This window comes from Neltuma alba, unplaced genomic scaffold, assembly GCF_004799145.2.
Source record: "Neltuma alba isolate B1F8T4 unplaced genomic scaffold, ASM479914v2 tig00011518_pilon, whole genome shotgun sequence".
Taxonomy (NCBI): domain Eukaryota; kingdom Viridiplantae; phylum Streptophyta; class Magnoliopsida; order Fabales; family Fabaceae; genus Neltuma; species Neltuma alba.
In genome coordinates, this window is record NW_021636185.1 from 1 (window position 1) to 22,697 (window position 22,697).

At 37.2% G+C, this 22,697-nt stretch overlaps 1 protein-coding gene and 1 pseudogene across 1 annotated transcript; one reads left to right on the plus strand and one right to left on the minus strand.

Moving 5' to 3' along the window:
• The first annotated feature begins 2,876 nt into the window (after positions 1 to 2,876).
• On the plus strand, positions 2,877 to 3,998 carry LOC114714614 (uncharacterized). The gene has a single exon (XM_028899361.1). It carries the CDS (start codon positions 2,877 to 2,879, stop codon positions 3,996 to 3,998), a length of 1,122 nt encoding a protein of 373 aa, XP_028755194.1.
• Positions 3,999 to 10,179: 6,181 nt separating this feature from the next.
• On the minus strand, positions 10,180 to 19,903 carry LOC114714613 (SART-1 family protein DOT2-like; annotated as a pseudogene).
• Between the last annotated feature and the right edge of the window lie 2,794 nt (positions 19,904 to 22,697).

Sequence of the window (22,697 nt, forward strand, 5' to 3'; positions counted from 1 at the left end):
AAAAAAAAAAAAGGTTAATAAGGTTGATATACTTTTGATGTTTAGTCTTTTAGTCCTTTTTCTTAAAAAATTTTTTTTAACCCTTCAAATTAGATATCAATCTTTTGGTCCTTGAGCTCAAACTCCTCCTGTATGGAGAGAATAAGATCATACAATGCAATCATTTAGGACTTTTTTAGTATAATGGAAGATTTTTTTTGGGAAGGAATAAGAACATGAATGGAAATCAGGATTGGAATAGAATCTACATAATCCATAAAAATAGGTAGGCAGAGCTGAATCAAATGCATCATGCAATTCTAGAGTGCCATGTTAGATTCAACTATTTCGGAGAGGCTGCCACACAAAAGCATATAAAACCTTTTAGGGTTTTTTTTTTTTGGAAATACTACAACACAGAAATTCAATCCCTAATTTCGCTCCTTCAGTTTTTCAAATTCAAAATCCCATTACCTTATCACCGCTCGTAATATTAATTAATATAAACTTCCTTCCAAGATACAAACACTTACATCTCCAAGATACATCCTTGTCTGTACTAGGCTTTGTTCACTTTTTTTTTTCGTTAAAGAAAATTTACTATCGAGAAAGGAATCCATATACCCATCATACACAACCCGTAATTAACAACACGGGATACAATTCACAACCTCCCAGAGAGGTGCGGGGTGTCACGTGAGCTATAAATTCTTCGCCATAAATTTGTTTACTAACGTCATGTGTAACTCAACACCATACAAAGTGTGTATACGAACATGCATATATGACAAAGTGTGCATATAAATATGCATATATGTCAAGATGCACACGGCATTTATTCTATTGCTTACAATGCAGATTTTAAAAAAAAAAAAAAAAAAGGGAAAATGACACATAAAGAAGCCTGAAATAATAAAATGCCAAAATGGAAAGCTAAGCAAATGTATTACCAGATAGGGAAGTGTTGCCTGATTTGGGATTATGCAAATGTTGCATAATTACGAAACAGCCCCTCATATGCAAACAGAAAAAGTGACCGGTGGAAGTGTGCAAGTTGTGGCGGGAGCTGGAGGAAAAACTTGGGAGGACCATGAACGTGGGAGCATGAACGCGCGAAGCAACAACTGAACGACGGAAGCGAGGTTAGTATTCAGACTATATTGTTCGCCTTTGTCTTTTGTCCCTCTCCTTTATGCGCCGGTTGATTTTCCTCTTCCCGTTGGATGGCAATGTCGTCGATGTGGGGATGGTTTTGAGGTGGAGAGGGTGGCGAAGCATGGAGACGGTGTGGGTATATAGAAAGTGTGGGGAAGGACGGTGATCAGAGGGTGAATGCATGGGGAAGGAAAAACACTGGGAGAGGGGTTTGATGGTGTCACAAGTGGGTTAGAGTGATTAGTGTCAGATAAAGGGACAATGTTAGAGGGAGATTCGAATAATGGAGTGGATTGATTCTGAGAAAATGAAGCATTAGTGTGGACAGGAAAGAAATGAGTGTTTTGTTGCAAATTATAAGCATGAATGTGTCAAACCCTAAGTTGGTCGTGTAAGTTGATGATGATGGTATTAAGTCATATAATCATTCGACTTCTATTATCAGTGCAGGTAATGAAGATAAATGAATTTCGAAGCTGGGTCATCTTGTGGGAAGGAGCTGTTCTGTTATTTAATGGGGGGGAATTTGTGACAAATGGTGAAGGTGAAGTGAGATATAATGGAGGTGGCGTGAGGTTAAGAAGCATTAAGGATGGGCTGACACTTGATGAATTGAGGCTAATGATATCTGAGTGGATTGGTGGTGATGGAAGAAATTATGACATTAAGTACACAGTGGCCTTTGATGAGAAGACATTGATTGACCTTCATGACAATGCTGAAATGTATAACCTCTTTCAATACAATGGGAACAGCGGTCATGTGTATGTGGCCGAAAAAAGACAAGTGGGTCCCCAACCAAAGGACAATGTAGAAATGTAAGTGGAAGTTTGTCCTAACTATTTGTTGTCATTTATGAATTTCTTCTTGTCATTTGTGTTAACGAGTCTTGTCATTATGAATGCAGAACAGAGAGATTCATGGGCATGTCACAGCAAACGGAACTGGATGCGTCTCCATTAGTTTGTGTTGTGATTATGGCTGGCTCAGTGAAGAAAATGCTCGTGAATGTGACAATGATGAAATAAGTGGGCCCCCTAATGTGGATAAATCTATCGGAGCTGAAGATACGGATGGTAGTGAGATGGTTCATGCGGAATGGAGGGGACTTTTAACAGGAGTGGGCCAACGTTTTCCTAGTGCAGATGTATTTCGGGTGTCTGTATACAAGTTTGCACTTGCAAACAAGTTTGTGGCCAAGTATATGAGGAATAGCAAGGAATTCATGTCGATGAGGTGTAAAGTTGAGGGTTGTCCATGGAAGCTATGTGCAAATCATGTGGGGAAGAGTTGTGATGTGCTACGAGTGACGACATTTATAAACCGGCATGTTCATTCTGCCCAAGATAGCTTGGACGTGATGCATATGGAAGAGCTAGTTTGAACTCATCAATAATAATTGATGAGATGAGGGATCATGCAGACAAGCGCACTTCTGAGATAAGGAAGAGGTTGAAACGAGAGTATGGGATTGATCTAACATATAAACAGGCTTATAGAGCAAGAGAGAAGTCATTGGAAGACATATATGGCAGGCCTGAACAATCATACATGCTCATACCATGGGTATGCGAAAGGATAAAGGAAACAGATGAAAAATCAGTGGCTGAATGGACTGCTATTGGGAACCGGTTTGAGCGTGTTTTCATTGCCTACGGGCATGCATTGAGGGTTTCTTGGGTGGCGCGAGGCATATTATGTATGTTGATGGAACTCACTTAAGCGGACCATACAAGGGGACAATGTTGTCAGCTTCAGCTTATGATGCAGATAACGAGCTGCTGCCATTTGCAATTGCAATTGTGAAGGGAGAAACACTAGATGACTGGACGTGGTTTTTCTATATGATAAAAAAAATCCTGGGTTCTGTGGAAGTAACGATTGTATCAGATCGACACAATGCTATCATCGGAGGAGTGGCATCAATCTTTGGGGGTCAAAGGCATGCCTTTTGTTATAGACACATCAAGGAGAATTTTAGTTCAGAAGTTATGAAAATGAATAAGGGGCAAACAAGGACAAATGGCCGATCAAAGGAGGATGCACTATATTTATTGGATAAAATTGCATACGCAAGGACGGATGAGAAATTTGAGGCAGCAATGGATGACATGAGATCCTTTTCTCCAAGGCTATTTGATTGGCTTATTCATCATGGGGATGTAGATAGGTGGGCTAAAAGCAGGTTCCCATATAAAAGATGGGACAATATTACAAGTAATATAGCAGAATCATTCAATGCATGGATGGTGAATGAGAGAAAGCATACTGTACCCCAATTGATCTATGAGCACCGAGATAAAGTTGCAAGAAAGCTGCATGCCTCCTATGTGGCTATGACCAAATGGAAGAATTGCGTTGGTCCAAATATAGAGAGTAAGGTGCTGGATATGGTGGCTGGGTCTGACCATATTTATGCTGAAAATTATGGTGGGGGAAGAGTGAAGGTGACAACATCACGTGGAGACCATCGGGTTGATCTTGGACTACACCAATGCAGTTGCAGATCTTGGCAAATGACGGGGATCCCTTGTTCCCATGCTTGTGCTGCCATCAAGATTGTGCACGGCAATGTTTATGATTATATTGATAATTGCTATAAAAAGTCATCACAAGAAAAGATTTATGCTCGCAGTATGATTCTTGTGGTAACAACAGACATGCCTCACCCAAATGACTACTATAGAATAGAAAATGTCAGTGAGCAAGTTTTCTTGCTACCTCCCATGACATCCCGACCACCAGGAAGGCCAAAAGTAAACAGGGATGAATCACAGTTCCAGAACAAACGGATATACCACTGTGGAAGATGCCACCAGCCTGGACACACAAGGAGGAATTGCAGAAATCCTAACCCATCATGAAGTTTCGAGTAGTGGGGATGGGTCATTTTTTGGTGTACATAGTTGTATGCTCCGCCCTTGTCAACTTTTTTGGGACTGGGGTTGTAGTTAGGAGCTAGGTGGAGACATTTTTTTGTAAGTAAGCTGATAGAAATTTCAGTGATAAGGGAGCATTAAGTGTGGCTAGTATCTTAATGTCCACTTGTTGTTGAATACATGAAAGGAAGTTACTGTTATGGGGATGTTAGCTTTTGTTAATGGCGCATTACTTGTTGTCATTTTTAAATTTGTTCTGGTCATTGGCAGTGATGCTATCAGCATAAGCTGACAGCCGTGTTGAACTGATGTTGTAAAATCAGACCAGGTTATCCTTATCATTATCGTTGTCATATTCGCTTCACTTGGTGTCATTTTTAAATTTGTTCTGGTCATTGGCAGTGATGCTATCAGCATAAGCTGACAGCCGTGTTGAACTGATGTTGTAAAATCAGACCAGGTTATCCTTATCATTATCGCTGTTATATTCACTTCACTTGGTGTCATTTTCTGTTGGATACCAACAGGATATATTGAAGTAAAATTTAGTGACCTGAACAAAAAATGAAAACCAATAGCACATGTCCAATGGGGTTGTTGTCATCATCTGTTTTGGTGTGGTTAAACCCAGATTCATTCATGTCACTGGGGAATAAATTGGCATCATGGATCTCAACTATCATACATTTATGGACACCAATCTCTGTTAACCATAACAATACACAGTAAATTTTTGGTCAGCCTACAATGCACATTACATACAGCAATCTAACAGAGGACAAGTGAATTATGACCCTAACATCGAGACACCTAAGACCGACGCCTTTTCTTGGACTTTGTGCTCTTGGTTGGTTGTGGTCGTCGAATAAGGGCCAATGCCTCGTCACGTTTTTCATTCTGTTCATGATTCACCAACCACCATGTCAGGTCACGACGAAAGCCAGCAACTTCTTCCTCTGTGTAGGTAAGGGTCACACCAGGTTCCCATCTTCTCAGCCACATCATGCAGTGCACCCCACAATCCCTCTTGTGGACGCAACAATATCAGCACAGTTAGTTAACACATCTGACATGTGCATTCACCACACAGAAATCGAATTTGACAAAACTAACAGGTTATTCTGCTGGGGAACTTCTACAAATATCATGGGAGACATTGGCTTTTTCCCAACCAATCCTGACTTGACCAAGTCCAGTACAATATTAAACCTCATCCTCTGCAACAAGATTCAGGACCAACATAGAAAGTTTAATGATTTTCCAAGTTCAAAAACTAGGTAAAGATAATGAGTTTTTTCTTACACAGTCATCCACAGCCATTTCCACTGGGTCTTTGATGACAACTTCTTCTTCTGCTTTCTGTCCTTGGTTCCGAAATGGTTCCTCATGGAGTCTATTATGTGGAAATCCAATGTGCTAAGCTGAATGGCAACACAAAACCAGTGTTGGCCAACAAGAGCTGGACCAATTATGAAATCACATTCAGCTAAGTTGTAGCCAAGGAACTCAGGAAGAAAGAGCTTCTTATATTTTTGGGCTTTCTAGGTTGGATCATGTGCCATCATGTTCTGCATGACATGAAATTGTCAATCCATTAACAGAGAACAAGTCATTTCCAATTCAATTGCTGTCATTAGTATTTGCATTTGGAATTATGCAACCTCACCATGAAATCAACATCGAAAATGTGCCTCTTCCTTGGCCCCAACTTTGCCTTCATGTCCTCCATCACTGCCTTGCACACCAAATTAAATACCTACAGAACACAAGTGAAAACGTCATTCTGATACAATAATCTCACCAAACATTATCAAACATAATCATGGGTGCAGGGACAGAGCATTCTAAAATCCCTGTTATTTACTCTGTTCACTCCACCCAGGGAAAACAGCTGTTGTCGGTCTATATCTTCATCAAACATTTTGATAACTGTCCTGCAAACATTGTCAGATGTCAGTGACAGAAAGTATGGTGTTGGGGACATCAATACTTGTCATCCCCATGTATTTTATTGTCATTTTCAATTCTATCGCTGTCATTGTCAGGGCACACTGTGTCATTTAAAAATAAAACGCTAGCTAGGGATATAGGTACATATTCCCCTCTTCCTCTCCCTTGGGTCTACGGGATATTAAAGTGAAAAAGATGTCCATTTCCTCCTTTGGCCTTTTCGTCCTCGGAGCTGCCTTGAATTCTATCCACGGAGATTTAATTGTGGAACTCTTTGCCCTTGTTGACCTCCTAAGGTCAATCGATTTTTCAGGCCCTCCTTCCTCCCCACTATCACTGCTCACCCATTCGCGATCCAACAGCAAAGGAATATTGGTAGGGGTCATTGTCAATACATGTGTATCTTCCTCACCCTCATCATTTGAATCCCGAACCTCCTTATCATCATCTTCGGCCTCCCCAACCACATAATCATGACTGACTTCCTCCCCACTATCACTGCTCACCCATTCGCGATCAACAGCAAAGGAATATTGTAGGGGTCATTGTCATACATGTGTATCTTCCTCACCCTCATCATCTGAATCCCGAACCTCCTTATCATCATCTTCGCCTCCCAACCACATAATCATGACTGACTTCCATGTCATCATGGTCATCTTCCTCCTCATCCTCATCGTCGTCGTCATCACCTCCATGACCATCACAGTCACCCTCTTCTTCCACCTCCTCAACCATGTAATCATCACTGACTTCCCTGTCATGAAGGTCATGTTGTTCTTTATCCTCATCCTCATCCTTCTCATCATCTCCTTTGCTAGTTTCATCCTCATCAAGTTCCTCATTTGCACTTCCCGCTGCAACCTCTCTTGCAATCTCCTTCACCACTCGGTCAACATCATCAGCTTCTTCAGCATCGTTACCAGCTGCATCACCAACTGTTTCAACCCCTTCTTTAGCAGTGGCATTCTCATTCCCCATCCCCTTAACTTTAGCGTTCAATCCAATCTGCAGTTTGAGTAGCTCATCATCAAGAGCCTTTATTAACGTCCTCTGGCTTTCTTCAAGCTTCTTCACAAAACGAGCCCTCAACTCCTTCAATGCCTGCATACACAGTAAATGAAGATATCAAAAAAATTGTTCACTGTTATCGAATGCCAGTATCTCACTGGTCATTTGTAAATAAAGTCTTGTCATTTCAAGTATCAACCTTGCTAATAGACTGACTTAAACTCAGGTCACGTATATTTTCTAAGTTCCCACATACCGGATCTAAAGACTGCAGAATTGGACTGTCCTCATGTCCTGCTGAGTATACCTCGCTGCCACTGCTTCCATGCAATATTCCCATACTGCTACCTCTCTCTTTCTCCACCCTCTCCTTTATCTTCTCCTCGGTCCAATATTCAATGGCGCTTGTTGAACCCCGGTCAACAGACAATCCCAGCGGGAAACACTCAGCAAAATACAGCTGCAAAACCAAATAAAGATAAGTCACACTTCTGCAACAATAACATAAAACAAAATATAATGAACCATAAGAAAAATATTGACTTACCAGCAGCAAATAAAGACACCCTCCAACATTGCAGGTTCCTTTCTTCTTCTTCTTTGTCATCTTCACAAAGTCTCCCATTTCCTTCCACAGGTTCTTGATTATGTACATTGACCAATCATATTTCCCAAACCCATCCATCATGTGACGCATCACTTTCAACAAACGTATATGTACAGTTGTGCTTGACCCAGGACATAAAAAAGCTCCAACTGTATAAAGCATAAATAGGAACTCAAAATTGTCGCTTTCTTCCCCAATAATATCCTCTTCAGTATCTGGGTAAATGGAACCTTCCAATAAGTGTCCTTCAACCTCTTGTATTCCGAGTCATCCTCACTAACATCATATTTCACTTCCTCCCCACTGTCAGGTACACCTAGAAACTCATGGACATCTTTTGCCTCAATTGCCTGGCCTTGCCCTCTAATGGTCAAAAAATGCATTGGTGGGTCATAGCATCTCAACAATGACACAAGTAGATCACGTGGAAGTTGCTTTCACATTAAGCAAGTTCCCAAATCCCATCCTCTGAACTTTCTGCCTCAACCGCCTGTTCTTCTTCACATATTCAGCCAATGATAGAAATCTGGGCAATGAGCACCGGGTGTACAAGGGAACATCATACTTCTTCTCAACTTTCTGTGGCTTCGTTTTCCTTGCCCTCTCATTATACCTATCTTTCTCTTCTTCACTCAGGGCCCTCCATGCCTTCCGCACTTCAATTTTTTCTTCTCTTGCGTTTTTACACTTCTCATCTCGTTTTGCCATATACTCCCTTCTGAACAACACAAGCCCACTGTGGACTCCTTTGCTTGTGGACCCTTCCCCTTCTTCCAACACCATCTCGTATAGTTCTGTAAAGTCATCAAGGTACCATCATTAAATCATAATTTTTATACATATACTACATATCTAGTTCTTTCCAGATTCGTTATGGTCATTTCCAGTTCCTTCATTGTCATTTACAATATGGCCATTACAGAGTGACAGTAAGGATGCTACTATGAATATGGTCGTTTCCAGTTAATTTATTGTCATTACCAATATGCCCATTACAGACTAACAGTTAGGTCATTACTATGAATATGGTTATTTCCAATTAATTCATTGTCATTTACAATATGGCCATTACAGAGTGACAGTAAGGATGCTGCTATGAATATGGTCGTTTCCAGTTAATTTATTGTCATTACCAATATGCCCATTACAGACTAATAGTTAGGTCATTACTATGAATATGGTCATTTCCAATTAATTCATTGTCATTACCAACATGGCCATTACAGTCTGACAGTAAGGTCATTACTATGAATATGGTCATTTCAAGTTCCTTCATAGTCATTTACCAGTTTGGTATTATCATTTCTAGTTTATTCATATAATCTTTCCACTCATTCAAACAGTAAGGTCATTACTATGAATATGGTCATTTTAGGTTCGATCATAGTCATTTACCAGTATGTTATTGTCATTTCCAGTTGTTCATATAATTTTTCCAGTCAATTAGACAATTTTCCTACTGATTTCAAAACCCATTTTTCCAGTTCTCAACTACGTTATTAAAAACAGAATAGCTTGCCATAGAGACTCAGCATAAACCCTTAATCACCATTCTTGTCATTCACAAACTTCATCGCGTCATATCTAAATATTGCCCAATCATTGCTTCCCAGACTCACCCAGAAACGTCGACCATAGCACGAAACTTAAATGCCTAAACTTACCTCACTGAAATGCTGTTGATGCTTGTTAACTGCAATAGTGAATCACCGTGCACCAACCTTCATCTTTCCACATAATCAGTCAGACGCGACCACGTTCGCCCTTCAAACAGCACACCCTTCCACTTCCAACTCCTCTGCTCTCTTACACACACACTATTTCGGGGTCCTCAATTGTCCAGCTTGCCGACATTTTTAGGGCAACAATGGGGATGGTGGAAGCGAGAAATCGGGAAGCACAACAGGCAGTGCACGAGTGTTCGCGCCTTCTCTCTCTCCGCTTTCAAACGCTGACTGACAGGGGCTGTTTCGTAATTATGCAACATTTGCATAATCCCAAATCAGGTAACACTTCCCTATCTGGTAATACATTTGCTTAGCTTCCCATTTTGGCATTTTATTATTTCAGGCTTCTTTATGTGTCATTTTTCCAGAAAAAAATGCATTTAGCACATTATAAATGTAGGAGCATGTGTGTTAATAGCCCTCAATATGTGAGAACCACTTTCAGTACTTATTATAGTTATGAACATCTTGATACTCATTTAATATAGTTTTGATGATCTAAATTTAAACTTTTAACTAATAATTTTTTAATAAAAATAAAAAATATTTTTTTTTACAAAACTTTCAATTAAAATATTACATTTATTTTGGATCATGTACTTATTTAAAAAAAAATTTAAAAAAAAGAAATAAACAGTCACAACCATCTATGTTAAATTTAAATAGCTTAGATTTGACGAGTATCATATATCATTGTGATAAGCTCTAAAACGTCTATAAAAAAAAAAAAATTATTTCAGAAGATGAAATAATGGCTTTTAGCCCCAACAAGGGCACAAAGCCTTTTCTTTTAGTTGAAAATTCATTTGACTACTAATACACACAAACCAATTTGAAAGACTAATGCTGATAGTACACATAGCTTGGGTAAATATCAAGTCAAAACGGTGAAAAATGCAACTAATATACAGTATAAGGAAGATTAAATACAATTAAATCGTATATTAAACTTTGCCTATCACTATACATCTGTTTCTAGCATCTAGTGGCCAAAACTCAGAATCCCAACTTCCTATTGCAAGACCAAACCACTTTGATACTTTCTATTGCATATTCCAAGCAAGAGTTAAAAAATGCCCTCAATAGTTTCTCAAAAGGATTTTCAGTATCTCATACCATGTGGCTCTCCCACTGCTTGCAAGGATATTAGGTTAAAGATCCTTTAGACACAGAATAAAAGACTCAAGATTTTGGTTTCTTGGGTGCATTTGAACTTGATGGCTCAGCTTTCCTTTTGATTCCCAGAAAGCGCTCCACCTGAAAGGAGGAAAACATGTTTTCAATAGTAGAAAAATGCGAAACTCAATTGAAAAGAAGAAAAATATAACAAAAATTGAAATGCCACGGATGGCATATCATATACAGCACTACCAAATATGAGATGAACAAAAAGGAAGGGGAAAGCCTTGTTGCTTCATTATCAAGCAAAATTTAATTTCATCAAGTTTTCAAGATATTGTACATCCTAAACTCAAGAACTAGAATTAAAATTCCACGAAACAGGCTTAAAAAATTCTAAACCTGACAGTTCTCACATTGTCTACATTTTGATCAGTATGGATTGTGCAGTCAAAGAAGCATAATCAATGGCAAGTGTAAATTACCTTTCGATCCCCAAGCACTGGTGTCAAGCCCCCTGGATGATCCTTCTCAATGGTAGCAAACCTGCTTTCTGGGTCACTAGTTTGTCTGGAAAAATAAAAAACAGTAAGAGGCAGTTTATCACTATGTTGAAGAGAAAAAGAGAATAGGTAAAGCTATATATTTCTTTAACATTTTAATATTAAAAAATAATTAAAATGATATTGACAAGTACTTTATAGCATGTTACATAACAATTATTAATTGCAAGACCTTATAACTATTAATCCTCTAAGTTATAAACATACCCTGGCTTAACATGACCGCTGAGAACAAGATAGGGTGTCTTCAGACGAGCTTGAGATTCCCTCATTCTTTCCAGGGACAACAACAGGGTATCTGAACTCTTCATCTGCTTCATCTTCAATTCTTCATAATACTGTTTCATACGCTTTTCTTGCTTCTTTTTGCCAGGTCCTTTACCATGGAATTTATGAGAAACCAACCGAAAAGCTTCTTTAGGAGTCAACTGGAAGAAATAAAAGAAATTAATGAATCATGGATAAAAGATGCCCAGTACTCCCTTTAAACACCTAAAACTCTGAATTCAATGGTACGCATTTTAGGCCAATCAAATTTCAAGCCTCTGCAAACATCCAGTATTATGGATCATGTAGGAGTATCATCTTTTTTTGTTTGGAGTACAACAGACAAGCATTAAGCTTGAGGTAGAAATACTACAAGAACTTAATAACTAAGCCTAAGACATGGCCAACAAAACAACAAAACTAGATTAAGCTAGGCTAGGTCTTTTGCAGTTTGATCCAAGCAGAATGTGGGTGGGTCCAGCAAAACAGCCCTCTTAATACTTATCTCATGAGCCGTCTTCGCAAGTGGAGTATCATCAAATAGATGTACATGGCTACTAATACAACACTACTTTGTCTAAAAATGCAAACGTATATGCAGAGGAAAATATAGATTGAAATATCAACAAGTGTACACAAAAAAGGAGCTAGAGGATCTCCTTGCCTCACAGTTACACCTTGTTGAACCCTACTTTGTAACCCTAGTTTCTGCTTTATGATTTTTTTTATCTTTGTCTTTATTGTCATTATACTCTGTAATTATTTCTAGGATTACAGAATCATATCCTTTATGTTACTTTATCAATAATAGAGAGAGAATTTTATGGCATTGAGTCAATCTCTCTCCCTCTATATGTAATGATCAGAGCTTGATGAATAAAACATCCAATTTTGTACCGCCAACTTTCTTTCTTTGCAAACATGCCCATGCAATGATCATCAACCATAAAATAATGCAATTCTATAATATACCACATATAATTGTGTTTATATCATTGATTACTTACAATTCTCCCAAACTCCTCTGTCCTCTCAATGCGGATCTCTTTTTTATCATGCGCATCCTCTGATTCTTCATCATCTAAGATCCCAACCAGTTTGCTTTTCTTTTTGTCCATGTTTCTGCCACCCCATTCAACAGTTTCTCTAAGTGTTCCTCGATCTTCAAGAAGCTTTAATGCACTCGACAATCCTTTACCCACTGCAACATCACGGATTGTTTCATCAGGAACAATTTCCTCCTTGTCTTCTGAATCAGGTTTTTCATCTTCACTAGTTCTTTATCTTCAGTCCATCCGCCTGTCTCATCATTCTTTGCTTCATCGGGAGCATTTGCTTCTTCAACTTCATGCGTGAAAACATCTTCACTTTCTGGTTTTCGTGCCTCTGAAAAAAAAATAATAATAATTACCAAAGAGATATGGTATGACATTAATTCAGAGGCGAGCTCAAAACTGGATCAAAAAAATGGAAATGAAGTGAATTAAAACTAAAATAGCAAAAGCATTTGAACGATTCAAAAGACAATTTATTAGCTGATGCGCCTGACACACTCGCAGGCCAAGTTTATTCTAAGGAAAGGAATAAAGAACCATTTACTACTAGTGGAGCTGATAAGTCAGCTAAAGAGGCTGAGCTGGCATCAAACAAGACGGTGAAGATGGCAAGGGCTGAGCAGGAGCATTTCTAGGGTTGTGTGCAGCTGAGACAAGAAAGGAAGACATTGTTTTGGGCAAGGAGAGGTCCTAACCTCTCAAAAGTCAGGGAAGAATATTTCATTTCTGCTGCAATTTTCATCTCTAGTTTATTCACTATCTTAGACCTGGTTTTATTGTTCACGGGCGTAAGTCTTGCTTCATTTTGATCATTTTATCACTGAGCAGTACACCAGCACCTATTCATCATTAATAAAACATATTCCAGGTCCCACCGTTAGCTTATACATTTATATTGTAAAACTTTTGGCCACTACTAGCAGATAGATGAGAAGTAAACTACAATTCCATTTTTCATTCGATCAGGATGGCATGTTTTGCATAATATAGATTGTATCACAATTGATACGCAAATAAATGAAAAATCACCTTCATCAATCTGAAGACCCCGGACAAATTCTTCCATCTCAGTGACGACCACCTTGTTTTCTAACTCGCCAGCAGTAGGATTTTGATCATCTACTGTCTCCTTACCAGGATTTGAGGAGGCAAGCAATGCAATAGCTTGGGGGCTAAATGCTGCTTCTTCTCTTCCTTTTTCACAGCTAGTCTCCCAGCTCTTTCTAATGATTTATGAAGATCATCATCATCATCTGCAACAACTGGAGTTTCATCTTCCTCAGTTTTAACATTTAGTGTTTGTTCTAGACACAACAGTTTGGAAGCTTCATCTGCTTTAGCATATGCAGACAGACAAGCATCATTTCTCTTTTCAGCCTCCAGTCTCTCTTGCGCTTCCTTGATGGCCTGCCTCTTGGCATCATTCCGAGAACCAAGATCACCAACACTTAATCCCGCAGAGACAGCTTCAGCTTCAAGGGCCTTGAGGTCTAGCTGACAGCTTCAGCTTCAAGGGCCTGGAGGTCTAGCTTCTCTTTCTTCCGCAGGGATTTGTTGTTCTTGGGCTTCTTAAATTGAAGCGTTTCTTCATGAGAATAGTAATCCGATGTTACCCTTCCAGATGAATTTAGATCTTCAAAGGAGTTTGTGGAGACGCCTGTTAACCTTCTTTGGAGCTGTCAATAGGATAAACAAACACAAGAATGAAGCGTTCATATCAAAGCTAAGTAACAAAGTTCCAAGGAAAATAACAGCAAGAAAAGAAGACAGAAGTCACAAAAACAAAGAGGTGACACGATTTTTGATCCAATAATAAAGGGCTTATCACCCTAAAATAATCGGAGCTTCATCTCTACTTTCTTACAAAATACTATAAAAAGAAATAGCACTAACCTCTTCAAGCTTTTTCTCTGCTTCCCTAGAAAATCCTCCCCTTTCATCCAATGTTAAACCCTAAAGCCAAGAATAGGATTAGTTGTAAGTATCATCAGCACATACACCTTCACTCGATCATCTATTGCTCATGAGTTTGAGAAATAAAAATGGCATCAAACCTTCACTCAATCATCTATTGCTCATGAGTTTGAGAAATAAAATGCATCGAACCTCTTCAGCAGCTGGATCATCATATTGTGGAAGCATTTTCTTCTCTGCAGTGGGGACATCATTAAACCTGAAATTTAGCAAACAGGCTTAAACTTTATCCATGTTTTAGGTTGCTATTGTTCTGTCAACAAAGCAGGCAACAGAAATGATCATCTTACTTATTATCATAGATGCCGGTTTTCTTTTTCGCAGCCTTGGAAGCCTCATCATGCCGTTTTTGTCCTCCAATTTCCACATTCTCAAGCATATCAATATCTGCCATGTCAGAACAAAAAGCTCTGTTACACTGTGTCATTCAGAGATTGCGACCTTAAGTAACAAGAAAGCACAATGAAGTTGTACCTTGGTTAATGTCACCATCAGCAAGTATGTGGTGATCTTTGATAGTTAGAACTACAGCACCACCTTCCATTACTTTGTCAACACCATGGAGAACTTTAACCCCAGCTAAATTATCTGAAGAGAAATTATTTAATCTAAGTAATTTAACATACGAGCTTACAATAAAGCACATGTAGATTTAAGTTTCTCAGATATGTAATTTAAAGGCCAATGATGCTGGCTGGCTTCTAGGACAGTGACAAATGTTGTTTGCGCATGGCAATTACTATCATCAAGATTTTTTATCGCAATTAAACTGAAATTAGGGGTAACAGAGTGGAAACTTAGATTTTCATAACTTGTATCATTTACTATTCTTACCTTCTAATAAAATACTACTCCTCCAATCCTTAATATAGGACCTAATTAGAAGGTTGATCTTGGTCCTAAATATAAGACTCATTTCTCATATTTACCAATTCTTTCCTAAATTACTCCTATTAAATAATTAAATACCACAATAATACTTGTTACTCATTAATAATACACCTGTATATTTTATAAAGTGAGTGAGTACTTACTACTCATTAATTCCACACATATATCAATTCTACCGTTTTATATTTTTAATTGAAATGTCAATTTTTTAAAGAAATTTTAACTGAGGGTATTTTGGGAAACATATGCCATATTTATGATTATTACCTAACTTAACTAACTTCCTCATTTTAATCAAAGTAGTTAAATAAATCCTATATTAAGGACTAGAGGAGTATGAGTTATAATGTATTTTAATACATATTTATTATTTTTCCTCTGCCCATACTTTTCTCATTGCTCCAAACAGTGCAAAGATAATCTCTTATTCTCTCCCTTCCTAAAAATCGAAAGTTCTTCAAGGGATAAATCTTTATGACATCTCATATACATTATCTTCTAGTAAGTAATCAAATTTCTTTTTCATTTTGCAAACAAAACTTTGTTTCCCTTGTATTGAAACAACACAGGCAAGAAATGTCGCAAAATTAGTTTTGAAACATCCAATTCATTAGACATCTCATACAGACCAAAGGTAAATTTATTGTTATAGCACATGTAATAAGGTTCACTGGGTACTATTGAAGAGAAAGAAAGAAAATCTGCCTTCATAATGCTATGGGTCATATGCCAACTAACAAAAGTCAAGAAAATTTCAGGAAACTATTCAAACATATACATATATAGTCATGCTCTGTCATGACAGTTCTTACTCCAGACAAAGATAGCTCATCACCTTTGCAGAGTAATGAATGACAGAGAAGTTGAGAGGAGTCTAGTCCATGTGGCATCCAACATTCCTACTTTAGCACTGGAATACATGACCTGGTTTTCATTCTAGAAAAACTTGTTTCAAAAACATCTTCACACATCCTACTAGCAGAGGTAAGACATAAAAACATACTAGACGTGAACAAGCTGATCAATACAGCATACTTGCAGAGTGGCACATATAATATACAGCTTGTAGTGTGGAAGAGAACAAGAGATCATTTATGATAATCAACTCCATATTCATATTGATTGCATGATCCATGTCATAAAGATTTGACAGAGTTTTATGTTGGCTGTCATAACACAACCCTCCTCTATCCAGGCTTGGGGTTGGCAATGGAACATAGGCAGAATTTGTAAATGTGGGAAACAAAAGATTTACAAGATTGCAAGGAATGAGGAAAAGAAAATCGAGAGAACTGCATCATGTAAGATGTATAAAGGATGAAGAAGGCCCAGTTTTACCAGTAGTGTGTTGGGTAGCACCCTCATCTTCACTTTCTTCTAGAGCAATGTTGTCCTGTGAAAAATAAATACCATGACTTCGATCAATCATGGAATCACAGTTTCCTGTAGCACTATTTAAAGCTTTGAAATTAAAAACGAAAAAACAATAACCTGTTCCTCAAAAGTCTTTGAGAGCTGCAATGCTTTCTCCTTTTCAGCATTCTTTTTCTCCTCAAGCTTACAGCTTCTACTGACCCATGCTAAGATCTCAGAAGCACCTTCAGATTGTTTGCTTAACCTTGCTTCTTTCATCCTGTCATCCAAAAGAAAACAAAATCAAGCATTGTCAGAATAGAATGTTTTCCATACTTTTAAACACGACTGTTTTTTAATGCAATCAGATACTATTAAGTTATAAAATAAAAAGACCAAGTACTATTACAAAAGAGAATGGATGCAGTAAATGATAAAATCCATCAAAAGTTGTGACAATGAAGCACATAGATTCTGTTTATTATTAAGATGAGCCTAAAATCCGGTGACCCCAGGTGTAACATCTTGATAAAATTTGCAACTCTGCAGACTGATGGAAAGACTGTTCCACAATAGTATTATTCAACTGTATCTTCTCCACAGAGTATAGTCTGATGGCGGGATTAAACTACTAAAACCGAACACTGCATTTGAGAGGCACACCACTCTCTTCACAATTCACTCACAATTTCCATACCCCTCTCACTCACTGGTTCCCTCTCAAATAGCCCTCCCTTTGTAACTGTCACTTAGTAATTACCATAGATACCCATTGTCACAAGTCCAACAATATAACCACCCCCAAAAAAAAAGAAAAGAAAATTGAGGTCCGCCTTGTTCTCAAGGTGGAAGGAAGGAAACTGTTTCTGAATCACCTTATAGTCTTCCCATGTATTGTCCAGATCAGACAAGTCAACCCACTTAATTAAGAGTTCAACTCGGCCATCAGTCATCTTACAGTGTTGCAAAACAGCCTGGGGGTAAACTTGAAGCTCCAAATCAGCAGTCAATGAAGGAGGAAGAACTTGAGAAACCATAGACACATGGAAAAATCCTGGTATTATAGCATATAATTTAAGATAAGGTACTAGCATCCGATTTGGGGGGAAAGTCTCTAAATCACAGCCATCACTGCATATTTTCTCTGCAATACCTAAAAATGTTATGTATGTTAACATTCATTTCTTCTTTTCAATTTAATGTTGTTAATGTTATCATGAATATTTAAGGAGAAGTCAATGAGCTAGTAGCATTTGACCAAATCAGAAACATAGCTTTCCCGGTTTGGATCATTCATCGATCTAGAATAATCTATTTATTCAAGATATGCCCAACGTCTCTTTACCATATTCTCACCTAATCTGGTTTTCTTTTCTTTCCTTTTTAAACTCTCTAGCGTCAAAAAACAGTGACAATCTCCTTTGTTTTATAATATAGTACGAGTAATAATTGATAGGCATTCAGCAGCTTCACAGATAAAAGAGTCATACCATAAACCACGGAGATAGTTTGCCAAAAGAAACACTGATAAAAATCAATTATGTTTTATATTTGTTTCAAACAGGCTTACTAATTTTCAAATGGCCAAGGCTTTCTTTTTAGTGACATAAATTAATTCCTTTTTAAGTTTAAAAACTTACCTTTTGCCCACTGATTTTACGTTCTCACTTTGTAGTATAATTATTTATTAATTGAAAAAAGAGAGAGAGAAGCATGTGGAAGAGATGCTCTTCACAATTAGAAAGAACAAAAAATTTTTGAAGGATTAAAATTAGAATAGGGATGCATTAAGAAAGAAGTTTAGGTAACAATAATTGGAATAGATTAATTATGGTACCGTAAAATCAATAGTATGAATTTATGTGTCTGATGTAATTTTTAAAGCTTCAGTTTACTTTCAAGGACATTTCTTAGCATTTTAATGCATCTTGCTACAATAATATTTTGAAACAAATTCACTCTCCCTCCCCCCCCCCCCCCCAGTTCTTTCCCTTACCTCTCTCCATTTTCTATACCACTGCTATCAAATTCTTCGAAGCATTAACACCAAACATTCCAACACACCCCCCCCCCCCAAAAAAAAAAAAAAAAAGAAATGGAAGAAACATAAGACACGACCAAAGCAAGCATCACTGTGTGGTTACCTTCAGTCATTTTCCTATTTCTAATGGTATTTTTGGAGATTATTTTGGTTTACCAAGCGAGGTCAAGTAACTTATTAAGGGATCATTGAGCTTGGTCTCCAACTTTTATTATTACCTAGCATGTTCTGGAAGCATAAAAATAATCACCATATTTGTATTAAACATCTAGAGATAGGATCTCTTAATCAAACCCTGCAAAGCCCCCCTCCTAACGATCCCAATTTTCATAACCTTTCTCACAGGAAGAAGTAGCAAACTTCAACTAAATAATTATATGATCTACCAGTTAAAATAGGCACAATGGTTTAGCAAGAAAAAAGAACAAAATGAAAAGGGAAAAAAACAAGAAGAAGAAGAAGAAGCAATGCAAGCATAAAAAGATAAACAAGATATTGAACTCACTTCAAAATGCGTTTTTCAAGTTCTGTTGCTCATGGATGTGCTGAGGCTTCACCATTTTGATCAACCCCAGCAAGATTTGACGCCTTCCCTTGCTTGCCAACCACCTCATCTCTCTTGTCATGGTTGACTACTTTGTAATCATCATCTTCAAGAGCCTTTCTGGTTCCCCTATCTCTTGACCTTTCTTTATCTTGATCTGCTTCCCCTTCCTTGTCTCTAATTTTACCCTTCCCCTTATCTTTGTCTCCATTTCTGTAGCTTTCCCAATCCCTTTCTCGACCTTTATGCCTCTCTCGCTCCCTTTCCTTTTCCTTTTCTCTAACCCTATCCCTAGCTTTCTCTTTTCCCCTTTCCTTCTCCAGCCCTCTATCAGTTTCCATCTCCATCTCCCTTTCCCTCTCAAGATCCTTATCCTTACCCTATTCCTTCTTATCTTTACCACTCTCACAGTCTTTATCCCTATACTTCTCTCTATCATAGTCCTTCTCCTTCAATTTACGATCTTTACTCCTATCTTCTTCACATTCATCCCTATCCTCTCTTTTCCTTTTCAGGCCACCTATTCTATCATTTTCTGGATCTCTTGCCTCGTTTTCTCTTTCTTTTGAAACATCCTTTAAGGTTCTCTTTTGCTTTCCCTGGTCTTTGCTTCTGTGCTCCTTTTCTTCTTCTCGACTGCTATTCTTCCTATCCTTGCTTCCATGCCTGCTAGACTTGTTTGTCCCCACTTGTTCCAGATCATCATATTGCTCCCTGAATGGAGAATCCTCTTGATCATTTCTAACATCCTGTGGTTCATACCTCGATTCAGACCATTCCATGTCCATTGAAACAACTGCAAATAATTCAGTTTAAACCAAAATGCACAAATTTAATCACAACCCTCCAGATGAAATGACCATTCAAGAAAAATAGGAGAACCCTATTACTCATAATGAAATAATTATATAAAAACAAATAAGAAGCACAGGCGGACCACCACTGAAATCTATGGAATATGCACAGCTGATATCATGCCCTTTTAGTTTTTGTTCCAGATAATTTAACTCAGATGACTTAGTAAGCCAATTGATTCAGGCAACTCATCCAGGCCAATAAAGAATGACAATGAAAACACACTTTCAATTTATGATCTTCCAATTTCATCCAGCAATTTACGTTTATGATAAGTGATTCCTACAACAATTAGGTGCAAAATTGATTGCTTCTGACAAATGATTTAAACTCAAACTTCTAAATGGCCAGACACAAATCGAGCCAACTCATTTACCAGATCATGCATCACAAATACCTGGCGAATTTTCTAAATGATGACAATATAAAGAGATTAATAAACAGAATTCCAATACACAATAAATCCAACATGGCACAACAACACAGTCCCAAGCATACAAGTCGCTAGCAATCAAAATGAAGAAAGCAGAAGTGCATTAACCAAGTACAGGCCATTCACACAAAAATCAGCAACAAAAGGAAAAAATTAAACTCAACATGTAAATATTCCCAGGTTCAAAAGAGTCGATATCCAAACGAATACAAGACCAGATTCAAGGCCAAATCAAAATGAAAAAAATAAAAAATAAAACAGAGCAAGAAACGGTACAACGGCGTCTCACACAGTGTTGAAAAACACGCAGGGAACAGATGACGCGTGGGGAACAAATTCCAATCAAGATTCAAAAGCCAGATTGAGCAAAGCAATCTCACCGAATTTTGGCAGAAGACAAAGGCCCTAGGGTTCGAACCTTCTTCAATACGTGACAGAGGAACAACCACGCAGGGCTGACAACAGTGGATGGCGTCCAACAGCGAGCTTGACCAAGTGCAGAATGCTTGTTGGTCAAGAAAGAAATTTTCTTTTTGTGCCAACGAAGAAAAAATCAATTCTGCAAGACTAAAAAATAAACCTTAATTATTGAATAAGATCGTTCAATCTGCAGTAGCTGTGATGGACGTACATTTGGTCTGGTATGGTGGAAGAGTTTTTCATAAAAACAGAAATAGAAAGGGAATGCAAGTGGAGGGGGTATTCATGGAAGTGTAGTTGAAATCTTAATCGATAAATATAATTTTAATATGAAATTATTAGAATAAACTTTTTAAGACAAAAATGGCAAAAATATCTGCAAAACCATCCGCCATCCATAAATCCACAAATTCATGGAGGAAAAATGACACGCAAAAAAACTTGAAATTGTTAAATTTTAAAAGTTAAGGTATATATTTGGTCTTTTAACTTTAAGTAATATTTTAGTTTGGTTCTTTAACATTAAAAAGTATTTTTTTAGTCCTTTAATCTTAAAATTATTGGTCTTAAATAAAAAATTTTTGTAACAATCATGATTATTTTAAAAATTAAACTAAATATTACAGTATCTAATAATGTTTTATCAACCTGCAAGAGCTCAATATTATCTTTTCTGTTAACAGTTCTAAGATTAGATGACTAAAAGTTTACTTTTTAAAGTTAAGGGACCAAAATGAAACTTTATATAAAGTTAAAGAATCAAAAATATACTTTAGCCAATTTTAAATTAGATTTGATAATATTCTAATAAATTTTGATTTTTAATAACATTAAATTTATAAATAACAACATATTTTTTTACAAATTTTTTATTTTGGATTTAATAACTTCAAACTTTTTTTGTGGAATTCTCTCACTTGTCAAAGCAATTATGAAATTAATAATCAGTAATGAAAAACACCCCAAAAAAACACTCAGAACAATCAGTGCAAGTAAACAACTAAGACAGTAAATCATAATCAACAATACAAAAGCAGCCAAGGACAGCCCAAAACTCAACTATCAAAAAGCTGAGAACAATTAGCACTCAATGATAAAATACAAAAACACAACAAACAAAAATCAACCACTCTGAGCAAGACCCATTGAAAAATTGACAAGGTTTAGTAAAAATAGAAAGCATGAAAAACTAAAGTGTTATGCGGTTAAATTTTTTCCTAAAAATGTAAATATGTCTAAGATAATGTTAGCATAAGAATTCCACATGGCGTTGATCATGCATGGAACCATGTAAAATGAGCCAGAAAACAAAGCATTCCATTTTTGGTACATTAACCATGCTTTCGCCCAATAGGAATTAATGAAGCAGGAGATGTTTTTCTAAACCAACATGGATGGTTTTAATGGCCTTAAAAACATGATTTTGAGTGGGGATATGGCTTTAGAATGATTTTACAAAGCCTATAAAAAGACAAACTTTTGGCCTTAAGAGTTTACTTTCAAATATGTTTTAAAGAGAACTCACAAAAGGAGTTGGCTTCTCTTTTTTAAAAAAAAAAAAATTATTCCAATGAGGTTAAAATGAGATTTTTTTTTAATGGGGGAATAGTCTTTGTTTTAAGTATTGTCAAGAGAGAGAGTCAAAGTTATAGGCTAGAGTGCTTATCAAAATTCGGTATTAATGGGAACTCAGAAGAAGCTGGATTTTAATTAATCTAATGTTTTCATCGAGTTTAAAATGATGATTTTGTATACGGGATGGCCACATGTGGTTCATGAACCTAAATTATAAATCAAAGAAATTCAAGTAATTAAAAGAAACAAAAAGACTTAATAAGGAATTTAAATAATAATTGATTGAGTTTGAAATTCAT

Excerpts from the sequence above, each read along its gene's own strand:
- LOC114714614 (XM_028899361.1), top strand. The coding sequence starts at position 2,877 with ATGTTGTCAGCTTCAGCTTATGATGCAGATAACGAGCTGCTGCCATTT.